This window comes from Rana temporaria, chromosome 8 (assembly GCF_905171775.1).
Source record: "Rana temporaria chromosome 8, aRanTem1.1, whole genome shotgun sequence".
NCBI classification, from domain to species: domain Eukaryota; kingdom Metazoa; phylum Chordata; class Amphibia; order Anura; family Ranidae; genus Rana; species Rana temporaria.
In genome coordinates this window covers 118638127-118663208 of record NC_053496.1, presented here as the reverse complement: position 1 = coordinate 118663208, position 25082 = coordinate 118638127, and the positions used below count along the sequence as shown (strand labels likewise).

The 25082-nt window shown below is 42.8% G+C and overlaps 1 protein-coding gene across 1 annotated transcript in view; it reads left to right on the top strand.

The window, feature by feature from the left end:
* The window catches only part of LOC120909014 (erlin-1-like), a 55168-nt gene that overhangs the window by 4463 nt on the left and 25623 nt on the right, over positions 1-25082 (top strand). The window contains exon 2 of the mRNA XM_040320588.1: positions 21429-21542. Coding sequence (XP_040176522.1) covers positions 21430-21542 — 113 coding nt within the window. The 5' untranslated portion in view covers position 21429. The remainder of the gene's footprint in view (positions 1-21428; positions 21543-25082) is intronic.

Sequence of the window (25082 nt, the reverse complement as noted above, 5' to 3'; positions counted from 1 at the left end):
TCTGAGCTCTTCTCTGTTCTTTGTACTGTAAGAGTGCTGAGCTTTCAGTCTTGTACGCAACATACTCTACTTCTGGAGCAATATAGCAGCACACTGCCTTTATCTGAACTCTCATCTGCCCCGTGTACTACAAGGGTGCAGAGCTATCGGAGTCCTGTACACAACTTACACACTAATTTTAGGGCAATACAGCCATGGACAAGCCTGCCTTTATCAGAGCTCTCATCTGTTCTATGTGCTATATAGGAATGCTCAGCTATGACAGCACTGTATACATCCTGTGTACCGTGAGAGTGTTTGGCTATGAGAATCCTGTATACATCCTTCATCTATTTTCTATCGCAGGAGTGAAGAAAAGTGAAAGCCCTATACACTCTCCTTGTGGGTCTGTACAGCCAAATGGTGGCCTGCCTTTTTCCGAACGCTTGTCTGTGTACGGCAAGCGTGGTTAGCTGTGAGGGCCCTGTACAGCCACATACCAGTCTGCAAATTTAGGAGTTCTATATGCTACTGGATCTTTTTTTTAATTTTTTTTTAATTGCCTACTTAAACATGAAATGGTTATTGGCTAAAAAAAAAAAAAATCTAAAAGTTTTAGATGTGCAGTTAGTCACTGTATTATATTCTTAATTTCTGGCTGATTATATATATATATCTATCTATCTATCTATCTATCTATCTATCTATCTATCTATCTATCTATCTATCTATCTATCTATCTATCTATCTATCTATCTATCTATCTATCTATCTATCTATCTATCATTTTATTTATATATTTTTTTTCTTCTTTTAGCAAACAGTGTGCATCCATGGACACACTCCTGGTAATTAAGACCCCTTACACACTGCTACTACTTAGCTGAGATTTTGACAGTCTTTGGACCTCAACTCGCATGAAAGTCGGACAAAAATAGTATAGGGACTACTTTTAAGTTGGCACGACATGAAGTCGCACATATATGAATGGTTATCATTGGAAATCCATGGAGAACGACTTTCCATGTGACTTTGCAGTCCCAAGTGGCAGGACAAGTCATACAAGTGTGAAAGGGGCCTCAGTTACACAGATCGTGAAACAATATCCCCAAAACAATGTACAACTATGAACAGAATATATAGTGGTGGACCTATAAAAGAGAAACCGGAGTACCAAAAAACAGCTGTATTATATACCATTAAAAATTACTCTCCACATTGGGGGTTCACAGCATGCAAAGATTCCCATTACAGTTCACAAGTTGACTCAATGCTTTTTAGGAATCCTTTGGTATTAAATGTGACAGAATCTGTTTACTGGAACCTTCTCATATTCTTTATAGAGTAGTATATTAAGATTGTGTACAAGACCATTGACAGTTTATCAATTGTACCTTTCTATTTCCCCCCCGAGAGGAAGTGGTTTCACTTTGATAACTCATTTACACCTCTATGGGCAACATACACATGCTATGAGTTCCAGTCTACCCTACTGGCTAATATTGTTCAATTAAAGATTGGGACTGGGTTCCATTGCACGGATTCTGTCACATGTCTGCCTGAAGAAGGGTTCCTGAAACATGTTAAGTCCACTTAAACTGTAATTGTAATCTTTGGACGATGTGAATTCCTATGTGGGAAGTAACTTTTAATGCTGTGTAATAGGGGTGCGAAGGATAAAATAACTCACGGATCGGATCGATCCTCGGATCAGGAGTCACGGATCAGATCATTTCCGGATCAGTAAAAAAAAAAAAAAACACAAGACAAACAAAAGTTTTGTCTTTTTACATTTTTATTAATATTTTTTTTTTTTTTTACTACTAATGGCGGCGATCAGTGTTTTTTTTTGTTTTTTTTTTCGTGACCGCGACATTATGGTGGACACATCGGACAATTTTGGGACCATTACAGTGGGAAAAATGGCAATTACAGTGTTACTGTTTTATTAGTGTGGGGGCATTGTTGGCTATTGCTATTATTAATAGCCATAGCCAACATTGCCCCCACACTAGTAAAACAGTAACACTGTAATTGCCATTTTTGCCACTGTAATAATAGTCATAGCCAACATTGCCCCCACACTAGTAAACAGTAACACTGTGTGTATAGCCATTTTCCCACTGATTACAGTGGGAAAAATGGCTATACACGCAGTGTTACTGTTTACTAGTGTGGGGGCAATGTTGGCTATGAATATTATTACAGTGGCAAAAATGGTAATTACAGTGTTACTGTTTTACTAGACCGAGTACATCAGTACAGTGAGTTGGCTATTAAGCCATTAGCCAACTCACTGTACTGATGTACTCGGTCCGTCTCCCTGTACTCAGGTTGCATGCAGAGTCAGCGGTGCAGCGCGCTCTTGCAAAATAGAAAAAAACACGAGCAGAGGGAGGGTTGATGACGTCAGCACGCACCGCCGCCGATTGTACCAAGATGGCCGACCGCTCTGGAGCTAGGCCGAAGCCGCGGTCTTTCCTAAGGCTGCGGCGGCGGTGCGTTCCGCTGATCGCATACTGTGCCAATCCGAACAGGTCGACTTGCGGATCGGGTACGATCCGTTGCACCCCTATTGTGTAATATATTTTTAATGGTACATAATTGTCATTTTTATGGTGCAGTACTCAGTTTCTCTTCTATATGCCCAAAGTCCATGACTGTATATTCTGTTCAAAGTTGTACATGATTTGCTAGGATGTGGATATATAGCACACACAGTCTGGGCTTCTCTCCCACTATACATCCCAAAAACGATACAGGTTGGTTAAAGGATTTAGTTTTGAATAACCGTTTTGGTAGAGATTATTTTTTGAAGTCTAAACAACGGGTCATTTTCTGTAAATCAGGGGTGTCCAGCCTTTTGACATTTTTGGGCCACATTGGAAGAAGGGGCATTTGTTTTGGGCCACACATAAAACACATTAATAAGGATAGCTGGTGAGCAGAAAAAGTCAGGCAGATCACAAATTAATAATCGCTGCTATAAATGTACTTATAAAACGTATTTTTTGCATATGTTTTTAATTCAAAAGTAAAAGAGGGGAAACTTAAAGCGGGGGTTCACCCTGTTAAAAAAAAAAAAAAAGTTTTTTTTTTATTAGACCATTACATTCGGCATCGTAGCGCGAGCTACGGTATGCCGGTCTTACATTTTTTATCCCCGTACTCACTGTGCTATCGATGATTGAAGAATCCGGGGAATGGGCGTTCCTATGGTGAGAGAAGGTGATTGACGGCCGGCCCTGGCACGTCACGCTTCTCCGGAAATAGCCGAAATAGGCTTGGCTATTCACGGCGCCTGCGCATAGCCTGTGCGCAGGCGCCGTGAATAGCCGAGACCTACTCCGGCTGTCTTCGGGGAGCGTGACGTGCCAGAGCCGGCCGTCAATCATCCTCCCTCTCCATAGGCACGCCCATTCCCCGCGGGAGTCGGATTCTTCAATCATCGATAGCACAGTGAGTACGGGGATTAAAAATTTAAGACCGGCATACCGTAGCTCGCGCTACGATGCCGAATGTAATGGTCTAATGATGGAAAGGAGGGTGAACTACCGCTTTAAAGCTAGTGCGATATTTGACTGATTTTGTTTTAATAACCTATCAATATCTGGATGGATGTAGTAGCAATTCTCAAAGTGCTCATCAGATATTTTGGTTCTAATTTTGCCCTTTGTGTTCTTCACCCTTGAGAACAGTTGCTCACAAATCTAGGTGCTGCTGAAATAAGGTGTGATTGTGAAGAGTGGACTTAAGTGGAAGATAAAACTTATAAAAAGTCCAGTAAATAGACACTGTCTATTTATTTTTTTCAGCCGAATGTGTTCGCTTAGTGTAAACGCATTTTTACAAAATCCACCCCCCCCCCCCACAAAATCAACATTTTTAAGTAAGTTTATGATTTATTGTGTTGCGCTGTATTCATAGCCATCTTGGGCCACAGATTGGACACCCCTGATGTAAATGAAGGGACAATGTTGGGATCTGTTGTGGATATTTTATAAATATCAGCAGGATATTTTGAAATAAGAAATGGTATACTGGTTGGTTATAAGGCCCCTTTCACACATTAATGTCCGTTTTCACGGACTCCGCTTGCTCAGCAGGGATCAATCTGTTGACCCCCTGCTGAGCCCGCGAATAACAGGTCCAGTGTGCAGAGAAGGACCTGTCAGAGCCAGGGCTGTGGAGTCGGGGGAAATTTTGGGTACCTGGAGTCGGCAAACAATGCTCCGACTCCTACTAAATTTAGATTGTAATAAAAAATAAAAAAATAAAAAGCAAGTTTAAATGTCCCAATTCACAAAAAGTTATAATTAATGACTTCTCTACTGTAAGAATAAAGACCAATGCATGCAGTGCCTCACGTAACCGCAAAACGAACAGGTTAAGTGACCGTGAAGAAGCATGCTTTTCATGTGCTTCACTATATGGCACGCAACGCACAATTAGGAGCTGCAATACTTATACTTTCCATAGTGTTGTGTCCTGCTTTTACAGGGAACGCAGCGTCCATGTGTAACCTAGCCTCTCACTCAAGGGATTAAATAAATATGTTTTTTGCAGGACTAGAGAGTGAGACACTTGTATAAGTGAAGGGAATGGAGGGCCAATAGTTCAAGACTGAAGCTGTAAACCATTGGAAAAACTGCTGTCATTTAGGCTATAAAAACTTGTAAACTCCGATTGTTAGCTTAAACTTTAAACATGACTATGGGATTCTCCTAGGAAAATCATGTTTTAGAATAAATGCCCCTTCCTGGATCCTCCCACTGCCCTATGTTTTTTGTTTTTGTTCTAAAACAACCAAATAATGTGGTTTGTATTTTTGAACTGGTAAAGATCCTGTTCCTGATGTTTATGCCTGCTGCTACTATCCAGCCACTTGATTGATTAAAGCGGGAGTTCACCCATAAAACAATTTTTCCCCTTAGATGGATGCTCGTTTTGTCTAGGGGAATCGGCTAGTTGTTTTAAAATATGAGCCGTACTTACCGTTTTCGAGATGCATCTTCTCCGTCGCTTCCGGGTATGGGTCTTCGGGAGCGGGCGTTCCTTCTTGATTGACAGTCTTCCGAGAGGCTTCCGACGGTCGCATCCATCGCGTCACTAGTAGCCGAAAGAAGCCGAACGTCGGTGCGGCTCTATACTGCGCCTGCGCACCGACATTCGGCTTCTTTCGGAAAATCGTGACGCGATGGATGCGACCGTCGGAAGCCTCTCGGAAGCGGCGGAGAAGATGCATCTCGTAAACGGTAAGTACAGCTCATATTTTAAAACAACTAGCCGATTCCCCTAGACAAAACGAGCATCCATCTAAGGGTAAAAAGTGTTATGTACGGGTGAACCCCCGCTTTAATAAAAAAAAAATAATAAAACTTTGTTTTCATTGTGTTTGTCTTTTGCTTAAACTGTGCAATACAGTAGACTGTTGGCTTCCCAGTCAGTCCTGTGGTAGGTTGCGTTTCTTTCCCTCAAGGAATGTATAAAATACATTCGCATATTAATACAGAGGAGTCGGAGTCGGAAGTACATAAAACTGAGGAGTCGAACATTTATCTACCGACTCCACAGCCCTGGTCAGAGCCCCGCTCTCCTCTATGGGGGAATCGGATGAAAACAGATCCACCTGTCCATTTTCATCCGATCTGCCAGATGGATGGAAAATAGGGTTTCCATCTATCTGAACATACGTCACTTCATGGACCGTCCTGTTCAGGTCCACCTAAAAAACTGACAGGCGGACCTAAACGGTCCACATGTGTGAAAGGGCCTTAAACTTTAGGAACTTGCAGATACCAGATCTTGTCTTTATATTTGCTGTTTAAATAGTTGCTTTACTCTTGCTTACAAAACCAAAACTGGGCCGTTGTTGACCCTCCAGCTACACTGTATAGGATAGCCAGTGGTAGGCTTAGTGGGTGCTGAAATCTGGTTTATGTTACAGCAAAGCACCACAGAACAGGTTAGACCTGAAAGCCTGATATGTAGTGCAGGGTTTGACAAATTTGCTTGGAATCTAGGAGCCAGCTAAAAAAGTTCGGAGCCAGAAAACGCACCCTGTCCCGATGAGCTTGCGCGCAGAAGCGAACACATACGTGAGCAGCGCCCGCATATGTAAACGGTGTTCAAACCACACATGTGAGGTATCGCAGCGATTGGTAGAGCGAGAGCAATAATTCTAGCCCTAGACCTCCTCTGTAACTCAAAACATGCAACCTGTATAATTTTTTAAACGTCGCCTATGAAGATTTTAAAGGGTAAAAGTTTGTCGGCATTCCACGAGCGGACGCAATTTTGAATCGTGACATGTTGGGTATGAATTTACTCGGCGTAACATTATCTTTCATAATATTAAAAAAAATGGGGATAACTTTACTGTTGTCTTATTTTTCTAATTTAAAAAAGTGTAATTTTTTCCCAAAAAAGTGCACTTGTAAGACCGCTGCGCAAATACGGCGTGACAAAGTATTGCAATGATCGCCATTTTATTCTCTAGGGCAGGGGTGTCAAACTGGCGGCCCTCCAGATGTTCCGAAACTACAAGTCCCATCATGCCTCTGCCTGTGAGAGGCATGCTTGTAACTGTTAGCCTTGCAATGCCTCATGGGACTTGTAGTTTTGCAACAGCTGGAGGGCCGCCAGTTTGACACCCCTGCTCTAGGGTGTTAGGATAAATAAAGATATATAATGTTTGGGGGTTCTAATTAGAGGGAAGAAGATGGCAGTGAAAATAGTGAAAAATGACATTAGAATTGCTGTTTAACTTGTAATGCTTAACTTGTAATACCAACGGCCACCACCAGATGGCGCCAGCTCACACATCTGGTGGTAATAACTTGTAATACCAACGGCTCACCACCTTCCAAGCCAAGTCGCCAGGACGCTATTTCTAGTCGCCATGGCGACCGGTAGTTGTCGAGCCCTAATGTAGTGTAATAAACCACATTAGAAGGGAAAAGTCTGGTAAGCTGGATCAGGATCATACTGGAATGGCTAAGCCCTGGGAGTCTGATCAGGGCTCACCAATATACAAAGGTGGTCCCACATGGGAATAACTGAGACACTATTGCAGCTAGTATTAATCAGGGACTTTCTTCCACTGACCCTGGTTGCGGGGCTGTCAGAGGCTGAGGGGGCAGCTGTACAAGGTATACATATTCTGTGGCTTTCCTTAAAGCGGTGGTTCACCCACACTAACAACATTTTAGCATTAAATTAGGCATAGTAGCGCGAGCTACAGTATGCCTGTATTGATTTTTTTAGCCCGGTACTCACTGTGCAATCCTATATAGAAGATTCCGACTCCCCGCAGGGAATGGGCGTTCCTATCAAGAGGGAGGATGATTGACGGCTGGCTATGGCACGTCACGCTCCCCGAAGATAGCCGGAACAGGTCTCGGCTCTTCACGGCGCTATACGGCGCACAGACTATGCGCAGGCGCCGTGAAGCGCCAAGTCCTATTTCGGCTATTTCCGGAGAAGCGTGATGCGCCATAGCCGGCCGTCAATCATCCTCCCTCTGGATAGGAACGCCCATTCCCCACGAGGTGTCGGAATCTTCTATATAGGATTGCACAGTGAGTACGGGGCTAAAAAAATCAATACAGGCATACTGTAGCTCGCGCTACTATGCCTAATTTAATGCTATAATTTTTTTTTTTATTAGGGTGAACCCCCTCTTTAATATTGTCTTGGGAAAGGGCTCCCAACTAAGATTACTTTTCCTTTTTTGTTTTTGTTTTGCGCATTGAGTAACTACATTTTCTCTTTTATAGTATAAAGTAATGATTTCACAACATGTATTTGTTTACATTTTATATATAAATGTAATGCTATGTGCGTCTGCAAGTACAGCAGAGAGAATAGTTGACAGTATCTTGTCCATTATATTGCATTTAACAAGGTTGCTTATTTAAGGTTGTTTATATTACATAAAGTCTTTGTTGTGAGTTTGATGTCCCATTGTTTCATATCTACGGAGAGTGTTTTTTCTTTCAGCTCTAGTTGTGTGTACTTAGCGCCAGTTTTTGGCAGCTTTTTAGGAGTTGTTTACTTGGGCATAAACTTTGCATAGGAGAGGCTGGGCTTCCTCATCCAGCTGTCTGCAGCACAGCTGAAAAACTCATCATGTAGCGCAGTTCCTTTTATATAGCTCCATGGCTTTCTGGCGGGTTATGTTCGATGAAAGACTGAAAGCTAGCATTGAATAAAGCCAATCTATTATGCCAGTGAAAGCTGTTGAAAAATGGATATGATTAGATTTTTGAAAAATAAATATTCATTTTCTGTAAATGTGGAACACACTATATATTCACAACCACTACAGCAGGGATATGCAATTAGCGGACCTCCAGCTGTTGCAGAACTACAATTCCCATGAGGCATAGCAAGACTCTGACAGCCACAAGCATGGCACCCAGAGGCATGATGGGACTTGTAGTTTTGCAACAGCTGGAGGTCTGCTAATTGCATATCCCTGCACTACAGCATTACTTGCAAAATTGCATTTAAAATTTGTGTTTAACTAAACACTTGCCAAGGTTGAACTACATGGCTTTTTTTTTTTTTGTTAACCTTGGGACACAACCACTGGTCCTAATTTGACAGGTGCATGTCCCAGGACCCAGACGGTGTGCGTTGTTGGGGACATACACTCACACAGATGTCAAATTGGGATCAGCGATGGTGTCTGTGGACCTGCTACAACCCAATAGACATGAATATGACTGACCTGTGCAGGCAAAAATAACCTTTTACATAGTGAATCGCACTTCTTATTTAGAACAGTGTTGGACTTGCCAACTATGTTTAGTGTCCTAAATTAAGCTAAGCCGTTTCAGTAGAGCCTGAGATTTAGATTGCATATGTTTACTTGTGTATTTTAGGAACTTCAGGGTAGGATACATCTTTACATTAAAGTGTTACTAAGCCTGAAAACCTTTTTTAACTTAATGCATTGTTTTAAGGTAAAAAAAAAAAATTAAATTTCCCTGTGCCCCTTGTTCCCTGTGTGAAGAAGAAATGGTCAGCGCTGTGCATGACTGCATCCATTTTCCTCTTCACACAGCATTTGACCAGGAGCTATTGGCTCTTGCTGCTGTTAATCAAATGCAGCGAAGAGAAAGTGGGGGGCGGGCCTAAGTCCCGCAGCTCCATAGACACACAGGTTGGGAGCGTGCAGACTACCCTCTTGTGGCTAACTTTTGTTGTCCAAAAAAAAAAACAGGAGCCAAGATCTCAACTGAGGATCCCAGAAGAGGGTCGGGGCTACTCCCGTGCAATACCAATGCACAGAGCAGGTAAGTATAACATGTGTGTTTTTTTTTTTTTTATTGTTTTTTTTTTTAAACATGACTTTAGTTACACGTTAAGTTTGCACCTCTGCATACCTGCCATAGCTATAGGGGCCTTGCTCTCCCTGGCTGATATTAATATTTTTTTGAGATGGCAAAAGCAGCATCAGAAGACAGACTCCTAGAATTGAAAACAAGTGGAAATGAGTCAAGAGCTCTGATTGGATAGATCTTATCACTAGAGTCCCATAGAAATATAGGAAGGTAATGGGTAAGGCTCATGTCACACTAGCAATCTTATCACTAGCAGCAACTCTCTCACCTGTAGGCAGTGACATGTTTTAGAAGTGTAAACATGAACATTTTTGGAATGGTATTTAACCACTTCAGCCCTGGAAGGATTCGCCCCCTTAACCGGTTTAGACTTGGACCAATAGGCAGGTTAAGGACCTTGCCCCTTTTTGCGGTTCGGCATTGCGACGCTTTAACTGACAATTGCGCGGTCGTGCGACGTGGCTCCCAAACAAAATTGGCGTCTTTTTTTTTTTTTTTTTTTTTTTCTCCCACAAATGGAGATTTCTTTTGGTGGTATTTGGTCACCTCTGCAGTTTTTATTGTTTACGCTATAAACAAAAATAGAGCGACAATTTAGAAAAAATTAAATATTTTTTACATTTTGCTATAATAAATATCCCCCCCAAAAAAATAAAAAAAATAAGTTTTGGCCGATACGTATTCTTCTACCCATTTTTGCGCAAAATTTATAGCGTTTACAAAATAGGGGATAGTTTTATGGCATTTTTTTTTTTTTAATATATTTTTTTTTTTTACTACTAATGGCGGCGATCAGCTTTTATATATTTTTTTTTAATTTTTTTTATCGTGACTGTGACATTATGGCGGACACTTTTGACACATTTTTGGGACCATTGCCATTTTCACAGCGAAAAGTGCTATAAAAATGCACCGATTACTGTGAAAATGACAATGGTAGTGAAGGGGTTAACCACTAGGGGGTGCTGTAGGGGTTAAGTGTGACCTCGTGTGTGTGTCTAACTTTAGGGGAGGCGTGGCTGGACGTGTGACGTCGGTGATCGTCGTTCCCTATATCAGGGAACAAACGATCACTGACATTGCCACAGAGAATAACGGGGAAGGTTTGTTTACACACGCCTCTCACCATTCTTCAGCTCCTGTGACCCGATCGCGGGACACCCGCGGCGATGGGGTCCACGGGTCCCGTCGGCGCGGTCACGGAGCTCGCGTCCCATGGCTGGGCTCTTAAAGGGGACGTGTATATATATATATATATATACGTCCCTGTGCCCAGCCGTGCCATTCTGCCGACGTATATCGTTGTGCGGCGGTCCTTAAGTGGTTAATGACCAGATGCGATACGCCACTGCGTTACTTTAGCTGACCAATTGCGCGGTCGTGTGATGCTGTACCCAAGTACCCTCCTCATTAATTTAGGCCAATTTGTATTCTGCTACATAATAGTTTGGTAAAACTGCCTTTTTTATTTTTTTTATTTATATATATATATATATATGTGTATGTGTACCCAAGGCATTTAACCCTTGCATTGTGGAGGGAGCACAACTGTAAAAGGCGTTTTGACATTTCTTGGAAGTTCAGTTTTAATCATTAAATTAATTTTTTTGCACGCAAGCAGCAGAAATAACAGAATTTGTCCTGATATTAGAGTTCTGTGATCACGGCATACAGTTTCGTCTTATAACATCAGCATTGCAGTAGCAATACAGACAATTGTTAGAGAAAATCCATAAAAATCTAATTTAATTTTGTGATTGCTGCCTGTCTGCTGACATCTTCTTGGTATGAATGCTTTTGGAATTTCTGCTGTTTACTTTCGATCTTTAGCCCTGGTTCAAACTGATGTGATTTTGGATGTGTTCCACAACGCATGGAATCTCACAATTGAAATAACTTTTGTTTTAGGGGAGCGAACGCAATGCAATTCTAAAAAGGGTCCTGTGCGTCTTTCAGGGCGAATTTGAGTTAATTTGCTAGTAAAAAGGCTTGATTTTAATCAACTTGATTTAAATCATAATTTTTAAAGAGCAATTGTCCTCTGTCCAGCAGCGCCGCCTCCTCTGACCCACTGTTGACTCGATGAGTCCCATTCACTTTAATGGGACGGCTGGCGAATGGATGCTCGCTAACAGGCGCTGCCATGATGGATCTGAAATGACAGGTGCTCTTTAAATGTAAGGACTTATTCTTGCTGGGTGTTAGGAAAATTTTGTTTGCAAATATTAAAGATTCTATTTAGAATATCAAGCTGTCAGGTTAGTAAAACACCGATATCTGAACAGATTCAATTATACAGTTTGTAGTCTACATAGATTTGCAAAACAATGGGATAAAGGAATATTCCTGAACTTTGTTTTCTCTCATGGTTACTGTAAAATTCAGTGAATGCATCAATGCAGTGCATGTTATCTCAGCTTGGATTCATTAACCAATTTACAACCGACAACGTCATATGACTGTGATTTCTAAATGATGCCTGCCGCTACAGGCATCATTCAGATATCACCGTCTTTAGCCGGCGATTCTCTGCACGATACGAACTATGAAAGCGGCAGTTCCACCGCTTGATCGTTCTTATAGGCAGCGGGAGGGGACGTCCCAGATGGTCACCAGTCATCTCTATGACCGTCGGAAGTAAACAAAGCCACAAACGCGCCTGTCGGCATGAGATCTGTGTTTTTTTTTTTTTTTTTTTCACAATCTCATGCTTGTAAGCCTGGAGGAGAGATGTGGGGTCTTATTGACCCTACATCTCTCCATAAAGAGGACCTGTCACAGTGATTCCTCTTACAAGGGATGTTTACGTTCCTTGTAATAGGAATAAAAGTGATCTAGAAAAAAAAATTCTAACGCCCCTGTCAGCTCGCGCTCAGAAGCGAACATGCATGCAAGTCCCGCCCACATATGTAAACGCTGTTCAAACCCCACATGTGAGGTTTCGTCGTGTGCGTTAGAGCGTGTGCAACAATTCTAGCACTAGACCTCCTCTAACTCGAAAATAGTAACCTGTAAAAAAATTAAAGCGTCGCCTATGGAAATTTTTAAGTACCGAAGTTTGGCGCCATTCCATGAGTGTGCGCAATTTTAAAGCGTGACATGTTGCGTATGTATTTACGCGGCGTAACATCATCTTTCACATTATACAAAAAAATTGGGCTAACTTTACTGTTTTGTTGTTGTTTGTTTAATTCATGAAACCTTCTTTTTTTTTTTTTTCTCAAAAAAATGCGTTTGAAAAATGATTGTGCAAATACCGTGCGAGAAAAAAAGTTGCAATGACCGCCATTTTATTCCCTAGGGTGTCTGCTAAAAAAAAAAATATATAATGTTTGGGGGTTCTGATTAATTTTCTAGCAATTTTTTTTTTTTTTTTTTTTTACATGAAGGAGAGAAATGCCAGAATAGGCCCGGTGGGTAAGTGGTTAAATGAGTTTACCAAAAATGTAAATATTGCAGAATATACAGCCTCATGCTACATAAGCTCCATTTCATGCCATTTGGTCCGACTTCAATGATATTCAATGGGCTGAAGTAGGATCAAAGTCGGACCAAAGTAGTACAGGGAGCATTTTCAAAGTCGGACCGACTTGTGTCGGACCAGTTAAGAGGGAAACATTGATTTTCACCGCTAAAAATATACCGTCGGATTTGCCGCGGGATTCGGCCACTAGCGGTGCGGTATTAACCCCTGCTAGCGGCTGATAAAGGGTTAATACCGCCCAGAATGCGCCTCTGCAGAGGCGCATTGCGGGCGGTATTGCCGCGGTTTCCCATTGTTTTAAATGGGAAGGAGCGGTATACACGCCACTCCTCTCACCGCTCCAAAGATGCTGCTGGCAGGAGATTTTTTTCTCTCCCACCAGCGCATCGCATCGCCCTCGGGCTTTCACATTGAGTATGCAGTGCAGGAGTTTTTCAGGCAGTATAGCAGCGCTATTTTTAGCGCTGTACCACCTGAAAAACTCAGTGTGAAAGGGGTCTTAAGGAGAGAGCAAAGTGACTAGGGCCGAAACAACTAATCGATTATGAAATTAATCGATTACAATTTTCATAATCAATTAATCGGCCAGTAACATAATGAGCTTAAAAAAACTAAAATTAGCCCTTTATAGTGCAAAAAAAGCAAATTGCTACTGTAAATATTACTTTCACTGTCCCACAGTAAAAAATGTAACCCCTTACAGTAGCGATTATTTGCTCTTTGTACTTATTTTTTTACTAAACATCTCAGGCCTGGGTTCACACCTCTGTGTTTTTTGGTGCTTTTTGCAGAAACACACTACAGTTCATTTACATGGTTTCCTATGGGACACGTTCACATCCATGATTTTTTTTTTTCAGCTGCTGCGTATTTGGAAAGGGCAAGGACTTTTTAACGCAAAACGGTTCTATTTTTTTTTTTTTTTTTGTTCAATATATTTCAATTGAGAAGCTGCAGAAAAGCATGTAATGTGTTTTTGCGGCAATTTGTGTTTTTTATTCTGCCCAACAACAAATTGGCCCAAAAAAAAAAAAATGCAATTTTTTTTTTCTAAGGCTATTATCCGATTAATCGATTAATCAAAACAATAATCGGCCAACTGATCGATTATGAAAATAATCGTTAGTTGCAGCCCTAAAAGTGACCTGATCATCAGTTTGCTTCCCCATCCAGTCACAGGCTGTGAGGGACAAAACCCTGCAGCTGTGTGAATCGGCTCCCTTAAGAGCTGGTCACAGGCTCCTGACTTGCGAATTGGATGCGGAGCAATTCGCAATAGTGTGAACCCTGCCTTGGGCTACTACTTGCCTATTTCTTTAATAAAGGTAGTTTGAAACCTAAAAATTTGCCATTTGTTTTTTTATTTATTATTTAAAAATGATATGCTGATGAAGCTACTATGTGAGGTTTATTTTTGTACGAATCATCTTGTTATTCTAAACTTATCTTCTGGTAAAATAAACCAAGTCAATTTGATTTGCACAGAACAGGAAGTAATATGTTTTAGAAATAAGATTATGCTTACTTTACTCCTTGTGTATAAAAAAACAAATCAGATTTATTAAGCAAAACTACATTTTCTGCAATAGTAAATACAGTGCCTTGAAATTTTCCACATTGTCATGTTACAACCAAAAAACTTAAATGTATTGGGATTTTATGTGATCGACCACCACAAAGTGGCAAATAATTGTGAATTAAAAGGAAAATTATAAATGGTTTTAAAAATGTTTTACAAATATGTGAAAAGTGTGGCGTGCATTTGTATTCAGCCCCCTTAGTCAATACTTTGCAGAACCACCTTTTGCTGCAATTACAGCCGCAAGTCTTTTTGCGGATGTCTCTGCCAACTTTTCACATCTAGAGAATTACATTTTTGCCCATTCTTCTTTGCAAAAGTGCTCAAGCGTTGTCAGATTGGATACAGTGTCTGAACAGCAATTTGCCACATATTCTTAATTGGATTTAGGTCTGGACTTTGACTAGGACATTCTAACTCACAAATATGCTTTAAACGAAACCATTCCATTGTAGCTCTGGCTGTATGTTTAGGGTCGCTGTCCTGCTGGAAGGTGAACCTCTGCCCCAAGTCTTTTTTGCAGACTTGAACATGTTTTCTTTTAAGATTGCCCTGTATTTGGCTCCATCTATCTTTTCATCAACTCTGACCAGCTTTCCTGCCCCTGTTGAAGAAAAGCATCCCCACAATATGATGCTGCCACCACCATGTTTCACGGTGGGAATGGGGCGTTCAGGGTGATATGCAGTGTTAGTTTTCTGCCACTCAGTGATTTGCTTTTAGGCCAAAAAGTTCAATTTTGGTCTCATCTGATCAGAGCACCTTCTTCCACATGTTTGCTGTGTCCCCCACATGGCTTCTCGCAAACTGTGCGACTTATGGCTTGCTTTCAACAATGGCCACTCTCTGAAAAAGGCAAGATTTGTGGAGTGCACGACTAATAGTTGTCCTGTGGACCGATTCTCCCACCATGGGCCTCTTGGCTGCTTCTCTGATTAATGCTCTCCTTGCCTGGCCTGTCAGTTTAGGGGGACGGCCATGTCTTGGTAGGTTTGCAGTTGTGCCATGCATCGGCTTTGTTTGGGTCTTCGGCCAGCCGGTGGATGTACTGGCTGGTTGCTTGGCCCTCCCAGTGGAACGGGAGAGCCCAGGTGGGGGGGGGGGGGGGCTGACGTCCCCTCACGCCCGAGCGTCTGCTGAGCTGTATCGGTTGTTATTACAATAAAGCAATATCTGTATTATCGGACAGGTTTTTTTTTTTTTTTTTTTTTTATCGGTCGATCTCTATTATCAATACTTTTTTAAGGCACTGTAGGTTTTTATTTGTTTTGCTTGCTATAAATACCCCAAGTAGTTTGTTTCCTGCAGTTAGGGTTGCATCATCCTGTGCATGAGACCCGTGATGAATGTCCATACTTGCCAAGTTGGTTATTAACCAGTTTTTCTGGAACTGGCCTTAATGTTATTCATAAGACACACATGCCTTAAGCTTTCTAACTAGTTCTGCAAAAGACAATAGTCTATGTGTTGGCCTTTTTTTATAGGCCAATTGTAAAGGCTGTTATGTGGAAAACTCCTGCATTGTGCTTGCTGTTATAGACTGGGTAGATCCAGTTTTACACTGACCACACACTGGTAGATTTCTTTGTGTAATTTGTGGGCTCAGCTAAAGAAATCTTAGATTCTTCCAACCATGCTAAACCGCTCAGACGGTGGCTGTCGGAATACCCAGACAGCACCTGCATCTGATTGAATGCAGCTATTTGGCCAAGTTTTTCCAGTAGGCTCCTTTTGAGAATTGACTTTTCTTAAACAGAGCAGGGTCTCCCATTAACCACTTGGGGACCTGCTGACGTGTGTGTGTGTGTGTGTATACACGTCATATTTTTTTTTAAAGATGGATATCTCGGTAACGGCAGCAGCCGCTGCCACAACTGAGATATCCATCTTTCCTGTGAGCGGTCCTTTAAATGATAATGGTGGTCTCCACGGCGGATTCGCCGCAAGATCACTGTTATTGGCGGCGGGAGAGGGCTGCTCTCTCGCGCCCTCTGCCCCTTACCGTCGGCGGAGGCGATCGGGTCCTCTCTCCTGCTCGGCTCGGATACGAGTTAGAGCAAGATGGCCCCCACCCGTCTCCATAGCATAGCAGAAGCGACGTCAAAACATCACTTCCACCCATGCTTCTTAAAGGCATATTTTCTTGTAATTTTTTCAAATGACTTTTTTTTTTTTTTTTGCATTTTAGTCTAAATGTGAGGTCTTTTTGACCCCAGATCTCATATTTAAGAGGACCTGTCATGCTTTTTTCTATTACATGGGATGTTTAAATTCCTTGTAATAGGAATAAAAGTGACCCTTTTTTAAAAAATAAGAAAACCCCCAAAAAAAATTTTTTTAAAGCGCCCCGTCGAGCTTGCTCGCAGAAGCGGACGAATGCGCGAGTAGCGCCCGCATATGAAAACAGTGTTCAAACCACACATGTGAGGTATCACCGCAATCGTTAGAGTGAGAGCAATAATTCTAGCCCTAGACCTCCTCTGTAACTAAAAAGATGCAACCTATAGAATTTTTTTAAATGTCGCCTATGGAGATTTTTAAGGGTAAAAGTTTGACGCCATTCCACGAGCGGGCGCAATTTTGAAGCGTAACATGTTGGGTATCATTTTACTCGGCATAACATTCTCTTTCACAATATAAAAAAAAAATGGGCTAACTTTACTGATGTCTTTATTTTAATTCAAAAATGTGAATTTTTTCCTAAAAAAGTGTGCTTGTACGAACGCTGTGCAAATACGGTGTGACAAAGTATTGCAATGACCACCATTTTATTCTCTAGGGTGTTAGAAAAAAATATGTTTGGGGGTTTTAAGTAATTTTCTAGCAAAAAAAAAGTTTTAATCTTGTAAACACCAATTCTGAAAAACAGGCAAGGTCCTTAAAGCGGTTGTATACCCGCATATGCAATTTTTTTTTTTCTTTTTACACCTGCAAGGCAAAAGACATAATGAGCTAGTATGCACCGCATACTAGCTCATTATGAAATACTTACCTCGGAACCAGGATGTGATACATTTGCCTATATGTCTCAGTGTACTGCTCCCTGCTAGCCATGGGTAGAGGTAGAAAGGAATTTCATGTGTGATTCATTCCTCTGACAGGTTATTGACGTGCTAATGTCCCCTCACTATTCTAAACGTTAATTGATCTATTGTGTTGTGTAAAGAAGATCTGTGTTTACCCTTAAAAGATGTGTATTGTATCATCAGGCTAAATGATTAGAGAAGTAGTATGTTAATTATTCTGATTGCTTCAGTGTAGTAATTAACTCCAGTGATGTCTTTATCTAAAGAAACGTGTCTGCAGGGTCGGCTCCGACTTGTCTCCTATAATCTGTATGGGAAACCCCACTGTGTGAGGGGGGCGTTCCTAACAGGCTGTAACCACATATAAGCTGAGTTTTTGTGTCAATAAAGTGTCTTGGTTCCAGCATCCAGTCTTGACTCATGTGTGGGGAATCCTGTGATGTTCTTGTATGGAGAGGAGGGAATGCTTGACGGGGATATCATACCGATACCGTCACAAATTGGTTGGCAGCAGCGGGATCTTCCCTTCTACTCTCCTTCACACCCGGATTCCAAGCAGACACTGGAAGAACTACTGGAAGGATTGCTAGCAACAAAACCAAGCGGGTCATCATAGCGGAATCAATGGAGATAGACCAGGAGGACGGGATTGCAGCAACGCCAGCAGTACAAGAGATGGATACACCAGTGATTCAGGAGGAGGAATCGCCAGCCAACAAGCTAATGAGAGAGAAGCTAGCGTGGTTCGGCCCGAACCCAACGCCGGATGTGGTGCTGAAAGTGATGGACCTGTTAGCGGAGGAGGCTAAAGAAATAAGAGACGCAGAGCTACAGAAGGCTAAAGAAATAAGGGACGCAGAGCTACAGAAGGCTAAACAAATAAGGGACGCAGAACTACAGAAGGCTAAACAAATAAGGGACGCAGAACTACAGAAGGATAAACAAATAAGGGACGCAGAACTACAGAAGGATAAAGAAATAAGGGACGCAGAACTACAATTAAAACTGGCAGCAGTCCAACAAGCAGCCGCACCTTCTCCGAACAGTGAGTACAGCACAGCAGACGCAAGGAAGATTCCGTTTAGCGCTTTTAAAGCTTTTGATGAAAAGGACTGTGAAATTGATAACTACCTGGCGGATTTTGAGCGACAATGTAACCTGCACCGAATAGCTAGAAGAGAGTGGGTTGCAATATTGTCAGGCAAACTGTCAGGCAAAGCTTCTGATGCTTTCCGGACCGTGCCAGATCAGGATATCCATAGCTACGCCCGGGTTAAAGAAGTGCTCCTGGCTCGTTATGCAGTAACCCCAGAGTCCCACCGACAGAAGTTCAGGGACTCACGCAAGACCACGAAAGACTCTTACGCAGAATGGGCATGCCAGCTGTCCCTGTCGGCCTCTAACTGGGTTAACAGCAGCCAGGCCACCACCGCAGAGGACATTTTGCAACTAATGCTCCTGGAGCAATTTTACAATCACATCCAGACGGATGTCAAAGATTGGGTGAGAGATCGCAGGCCCATGACTCTACCAGAGGCCGCTAAGTTGGCGGATGAATATGCGGATACTCGCAAGACGAACCAGATCACACCACAGGAACAACCTCCACCACAAACGGTGCCCTCCCACCCACCAGCCGCTAGATACCAACCTCCTAACAGACCGGTGACATCTAGCCCTCGCTATCCACGCCAGGAGGACAACGAACAACGCTGCTTCCGGTGCAAACAGTTGGGTCACTTCAAGCAGAATTGCCCCATGAATGACAACACCAGGTCAAATTGGTCTCAACCTGGGTACCGCCCACCAGCAGCAGCCCATTGTGTAGACTCGGCTTGGGATCCCCAGGAGCGGGGTCGGGAAGAACCATTGGGCACCCCTTACGAAGCCCTCATGGTACAATCTGCTATTACGGACAACAGGGAACACCATTGTCAGCTGGTCATGGGCTCCAGCCCTGAGCCGGAGGGGCCCTGGAGGGAGCTGGGCAGAAAGAGGCACCGCCGGCCACCCTTCAAGAAGAAGAGGTCCTGGAAGCCGTATAACAAGCTGACCTGGGAGGAGAAGAAGCGACTGGAGGAGAGGGAGTCGCAGCGGGCGTCCCAGATGCGGGCCGAGATGTTCGCCAAGGGCCCACCGGTGGTCCCTTACACCACCACCCAGTTCCTGATGATGAAGGACCACGTGGAGAGCCTGCAGGACATGAGCAAGCAGGAGCTGATCCGTGAGTACATGGAGCTGGAGGAGTGCATAAGCCGCATGGAGGAGGAGAACAACCACCTGAGGTCACAGCGGGCTGACCCCCCCCCAGGCTCCATGAACTGGAGATGGAGCTGGAGAAGCTCCAAGAGGAGAACCGGCGGCTGCGGAGGGAGCAGGGGGTGGCTGACCTTATGGGGCTCTGAGTCCCCTCTCTCCCCCCCCCCCCCCCGGACTCTGAGCACCAGTGCTACAACAAATATAACTTTTCCTTTTTATGAATCTCCTGTGATTGTCACTTCAGAGCCATAACCTGCCCCCTCCCATAGCGGGACACCTAGACGGCGGCGCACAGACCCATTCGCTGTCTTCACACTGACTTCTGGTGACTTTGCAGATCGCACAAAGACTTGGGGACTGACCGGCGTGTGATCTGACGACCCGGTGACATACCTGAGTCTGAAGCAGTTGTCAAGGGAGGTCAGTCATGCCAAACGGAGTTAACCTCGGACTAAAAGCTCTGAACCCGTCAACCCTACTGGACCAGGGAAGGTCCAACCGGATTTGCCGGAGCAGGGAGCAAAAGGGGGGCCATTGTGATACATTTGCCTATATGTCTCAGTGTACTGCTCCCTGCTAGCCATGGGTAGAGGTAGAAAGGAATTTCATGTGTGATTCATTCCTCTGACAGGTTATTGACGTGCTAATGTCCCCTCACTATTCTAGACGTTAATTGATCTATTGTGTTGTGTAAAGAAGATCTGTGTTTACCCTTAAAAGATGTGTATTGTATCATCAGGCTAAATGATTAGAGAAGTAGTATGTTAATTATTCTGATTGCTTCAGTGTAGTAATTAACTCCAGTGATGTCTTTATCTAAAGAAACGTGTCTGCAGGGTCGGCTCCGACTTGTCTCCTATAATCTGTATGGGAAACCCCACTGTGTGAGGGGGCCGTTCCTAACAGGCTGTAACCACATATAAGCTGAGTTTTTGTGTCAATAAAGTGTCTTGGTTCCAGCATCCAGTCTTGACTCATGTGTGGGGAATCCTGTGATGTTCTTGTATGGAGAGGAGGAAATGCTTGACGGGGATATCATACCGATACCGTCACACAGGAGAAGAGAACTTACCTGGTCCACGCTGAGCAAGATGTCATTTTGACTCGGCGTGTCTTCCGGGTATCGCCGCTCCAGCGCTGTGATTGGCTGGAGCGGCGATGTCGTCACTCCCGCGCCAACTTCAATTCGGTAAGGTCCGGCGGCTGCCGGTCCTTTAGCCGAGGATCCCCCCTGCGCATGCGCAGCTGCAATCAGCGGCGCATTGCGAGGGGAATATCTCCTAAACCGTACAGGTTTAGGAGATATTCTCTATAGCTACAGGTAAGCCTTATTATAGGCTTACCTGTAGGTAAAAGTTTTAAAAAAGGCTATACAACCGCTTTAAGTGGTTAAGCACATTTTGAACAGTATATGACCAGCTTTTAGGCTGGCCATACATTTTACAATTTTCTTTAGATTTATCTTCTATAATGTAGTGCAAGGGCCTGCCTGATTGCATACAAATGAAAGTGTTTAGGTTTGACCTCGTATTCTATGTTTTTTGTAAATCTAAAGTAAAGTTGCATAAGAAAATTGTATATTGTATGACCAGCCTTCATGCTGCTGGAACTGCACAATGTTCTCTGGTGTGATGAGGGGGTTTTGAAGATGGAGCTGCATCATGTTTTTACTTTCTCACCATGAATATTGAACAAGAAAATATAAAACTATAATACTCCTTGATACAGAATATTTTTTGTTTCCCCATCAGAATGACCATGGCGCAGCTGGGAGCGGTAGTAGGAGTGGCGACTGTCCTAATTGCCTTGATTTTACATTCATCTATTCATAAGGTGGAAGAAGGTCATCTGGCTGTGTATTACAGGTAATTACAAAAGTGCATTTTGCAGACCAGATAGTAAAGTAGGTTATAGGGTTTTCAATGGCCTAGTTCATACCAGTGCTTGTAGTTGCAGTGCGTTCCAGAAAAAAAAAAGTAAAACATGCTGCACTTTTACTGCAACGCTGTAAAACTCTAAAAACATACTGGAAAGCACCAAGAATACTTTGTAGCACACATGTCCAAAAGGTTAAATAAAACATGGGGGAAAAAAATGCACTGGGCTGCATCAAAAACACATTGGAACGAATACAAAAAAAGGCGTCAAACGTGCATGCAGAAAAGCATCTGGAATGCATCCAGACTTCGTTTTTCTATAGTGTGAACTGGCCCTTAAGGCCAACAGTGGGAATTTGTTAGACTCCTTTCACACTGAGGAGTTTTTCAGGCGATACAGTGCTAAAAATAGCACTGCTATACCGCCTGAAAAACTCCTGCCCAGCCATCTCAATGTGAAAGCCCAAGGGCTTTCACACTGAGGCGATGCGCTGGCAGGAGAGAAAAAAATCTCTGGCCAGCAGCATCTTTGGAGAGGAGCAGTATGTATACTGCTCCTTCACCGCTCCTTCCCATTTAAAACCATGGGAAACCGCGGTATTAACCCTTTATTGGCTGCTAGCGGGGGTTAATATTGCATCGCTAGCGGCCGAATCCCGCAGCAATTCCGATGGTATAGCGCCGATATTTTTAGCTATACCGCCACCGCGCCTCCCGCCTCAGTGTGAAAGGGGCCTAAAAAAATGTCAAGTATACTCCAGAACAGACATATTCTCAGCTAGGGGTTATCCAAGGATTGCTAAAGGTTCTTTGAGCTGTTGCCATTAGACCTTATAATGGTTTCTGTATCGCTCCAGGGCAAATGCCACGTACTGAAGCCAGCAGCATGACACCAGTGATCTTTTTGGCTACCTGTAAGTTTGGCATTCTAATCGCCACTGCAAAAGTGGCATTCTTCCTGCCGACCTCTGACCACCGAATGGCGGGGGCACTCCTCCCACTCACCTCCATTAAATTGCTGTTAGACAGAGCTTCCTGGACTCTTTAAATTATTTCAAGTATATCCCTAGGGCAGCCTGTGCACATTGTGTACAAGCCGGTAGGTGGATGAAACCTGCTTTTTAGTTACACAAAGCCACAGGTTTTCATTCTACACCATTACAACCTTCTAACTGCCAACCTCCTAACGACCAATGACATCATCAGTTGATAAGGAGGATGTCCGTTGCCTCTCTCCATCAGCTTTGGGTTCTCATTAGCTGAGTGATGGAGAAAAACCGAGGGGAGAAGAGAAACATTGAATACTAGTCGGTACCATTTTCCAAAGCAAATACACTTTTGCAAGAATAACCTTTTAATATTTGGTTCCTAGGTGTATTGATGTTGCTGCATTATGTAAAACTATCAGAATAGTTTTTTACATTTTAGAATGGGGGTACCCAAGACTGTCTATTTTGGAGAGTGCCTCGAGATTGTTCATAATTTTAAAGGTTGCAAAACCCTGTTCTAGGGTAAAAAGTTTGAGAAAGGCTGCTCCTAAAATGTTTTCATTCAGCTATTGTTTTCTGTAGTAGATGTACAGACATGGACAAAAGTTTTGAGAATGACACCAATATTAATTTTCACAAAGTCTGCTGCCTCAGTTTTCATGTTAGCAATTTGCATGTACTCCAGAATTTTACGGAGAGCGATCGGATGAATTGCAATTAATTGCAAAAGTCCCTCTTTGCTATGAAAATGAACTTTATCCCATAAACCTTTCCGCTGCATTTTTGAAGAATGCTTAAAGCGGATGTGCCACTAAAAAAAATATTAAAAGCCAGCAGCTACAAATACTGCAGCTGCTGACTTTTAATATTAGGACACTTACCTGTCCTGGAGTCCAGCGCCGTCCGCAGCAGAGGATGAGCGATCGCTCGTCTCTCTGCTGCTCCCCCCCGCCATCCTCCGTGAGGGAACCAGGAAGTGAAGCACTCCGGCTTCACTACCCGGTTCCCTACGGCGCATGCGCGAGTTGCGCTGCGCCGCTGCTTGGCTTCCGCTGTGCTCTGGGAGCCGAGTGTTCCCAGAGCACAACGGGAGGTGACGTCATGCCCGGAGAAAACCCGAAGCTGTGTGGCCGGAAGTGGGTGCAAATACCTGTCTTTTGACAGGTATCTGCACCCCCCCCTCCCCCCTGAAAGGTGTCAAATGTGACACCGGAGGGGGGGGGGGGGGTTCCGACCACTTTAGGGTGGAGCTCCGCTTTTAAGTTTGGTAACGAACAATGCCTTTTCCAGCATGATGCCATATGGCAAAAGTGATTGGAGAACAAAAACATGATTTAAATTTTGGGTCCATAGCCAGGAAACGCCCCAGACCTTGATCCCATTGCAAACTTGCGGTCAATCCTCAACAGGCGGGTAAACAAAACAAAAAACACCATAAATTCTGACAAACTCCAAGTATTGATTATGCAAGAATAGGCTGCCATCATCCAGTATGTGGCCCAGAATTTGATTGACAGCATGCCAGGGTGAATTCAGAGGTCTTGACAAAGAAGGGTTAACACTGCAAATATTGACTCTTTGCATAAACCTAATGTAAATGTCAATAAAAGCCTTTGACACTTATGAAATGCGTAATGCTTGTATACTTTAGTATGCCATAGTAACATCTGACAAAAAGATAAAAAAAAACCCTGAAGCAACAGACTTTGTAAAAATGTGTCATTTGTCATTTTCTCAACTTTTGGCCATCGCTGTATACATGCCATACATATTGCTATTGTGTTGGAGGATAATTCACTTTACTGTTTAACAGTCATTTTTCAATCAAGATATTAGATTCCACATCATGTATACATTGTACAATCTTAAAGGGTAACCCCACCTTTGTGGAGAAAAAAATATAGCAAATAAACAATATAGCATCTACAATTGCTACACAAGCCATATTGTAATTTAATGTTAAAGGGTCACTAAAGGAAAAAAAAATTCTGCTGAAATAACTGTTTACAGGATATAGAGACATAAAAGTTAACTGATTCCTTTTAAAAATGATTAAAAATAGATTAAATTCTATCATATAATGTGCCTCTAGTTTCACTTTCGGTTTTAAACTGGTTTCATGTTTATGTGAAGTAAAGAGACCCACAGAACAAAAACAAACAAATCCAGGGCAGTGTTTTGTTTTTAAAATGAATCTGATTGGTTCTGAGGAGTTTTAGACACACAGCTTAGACCACAATGAGAAGCTCCCATGAGTTTTTTCATAAGGCGCCAGACAAGCAGGAAGTGTGGAGATCACAGCAGAATTACAGCTACTTCAAAGCAAAAACGAACAATGAGGACACGAAACCAGTATTCCTTTAAGATCTCCATTTCCTTTATATTCTGCAGCACTTTAATTTTCTGTAAAATTCAATGCAATATGGCAACTTGGAGGCGCTCTATACGTAGCTGGTGAACCTCCCCAGAAATGCCATTTCCTTTTTGTGTAATTGGCTCACTGATTTTCCTAGAAATAAGATACAAGTCAGATTTTCGG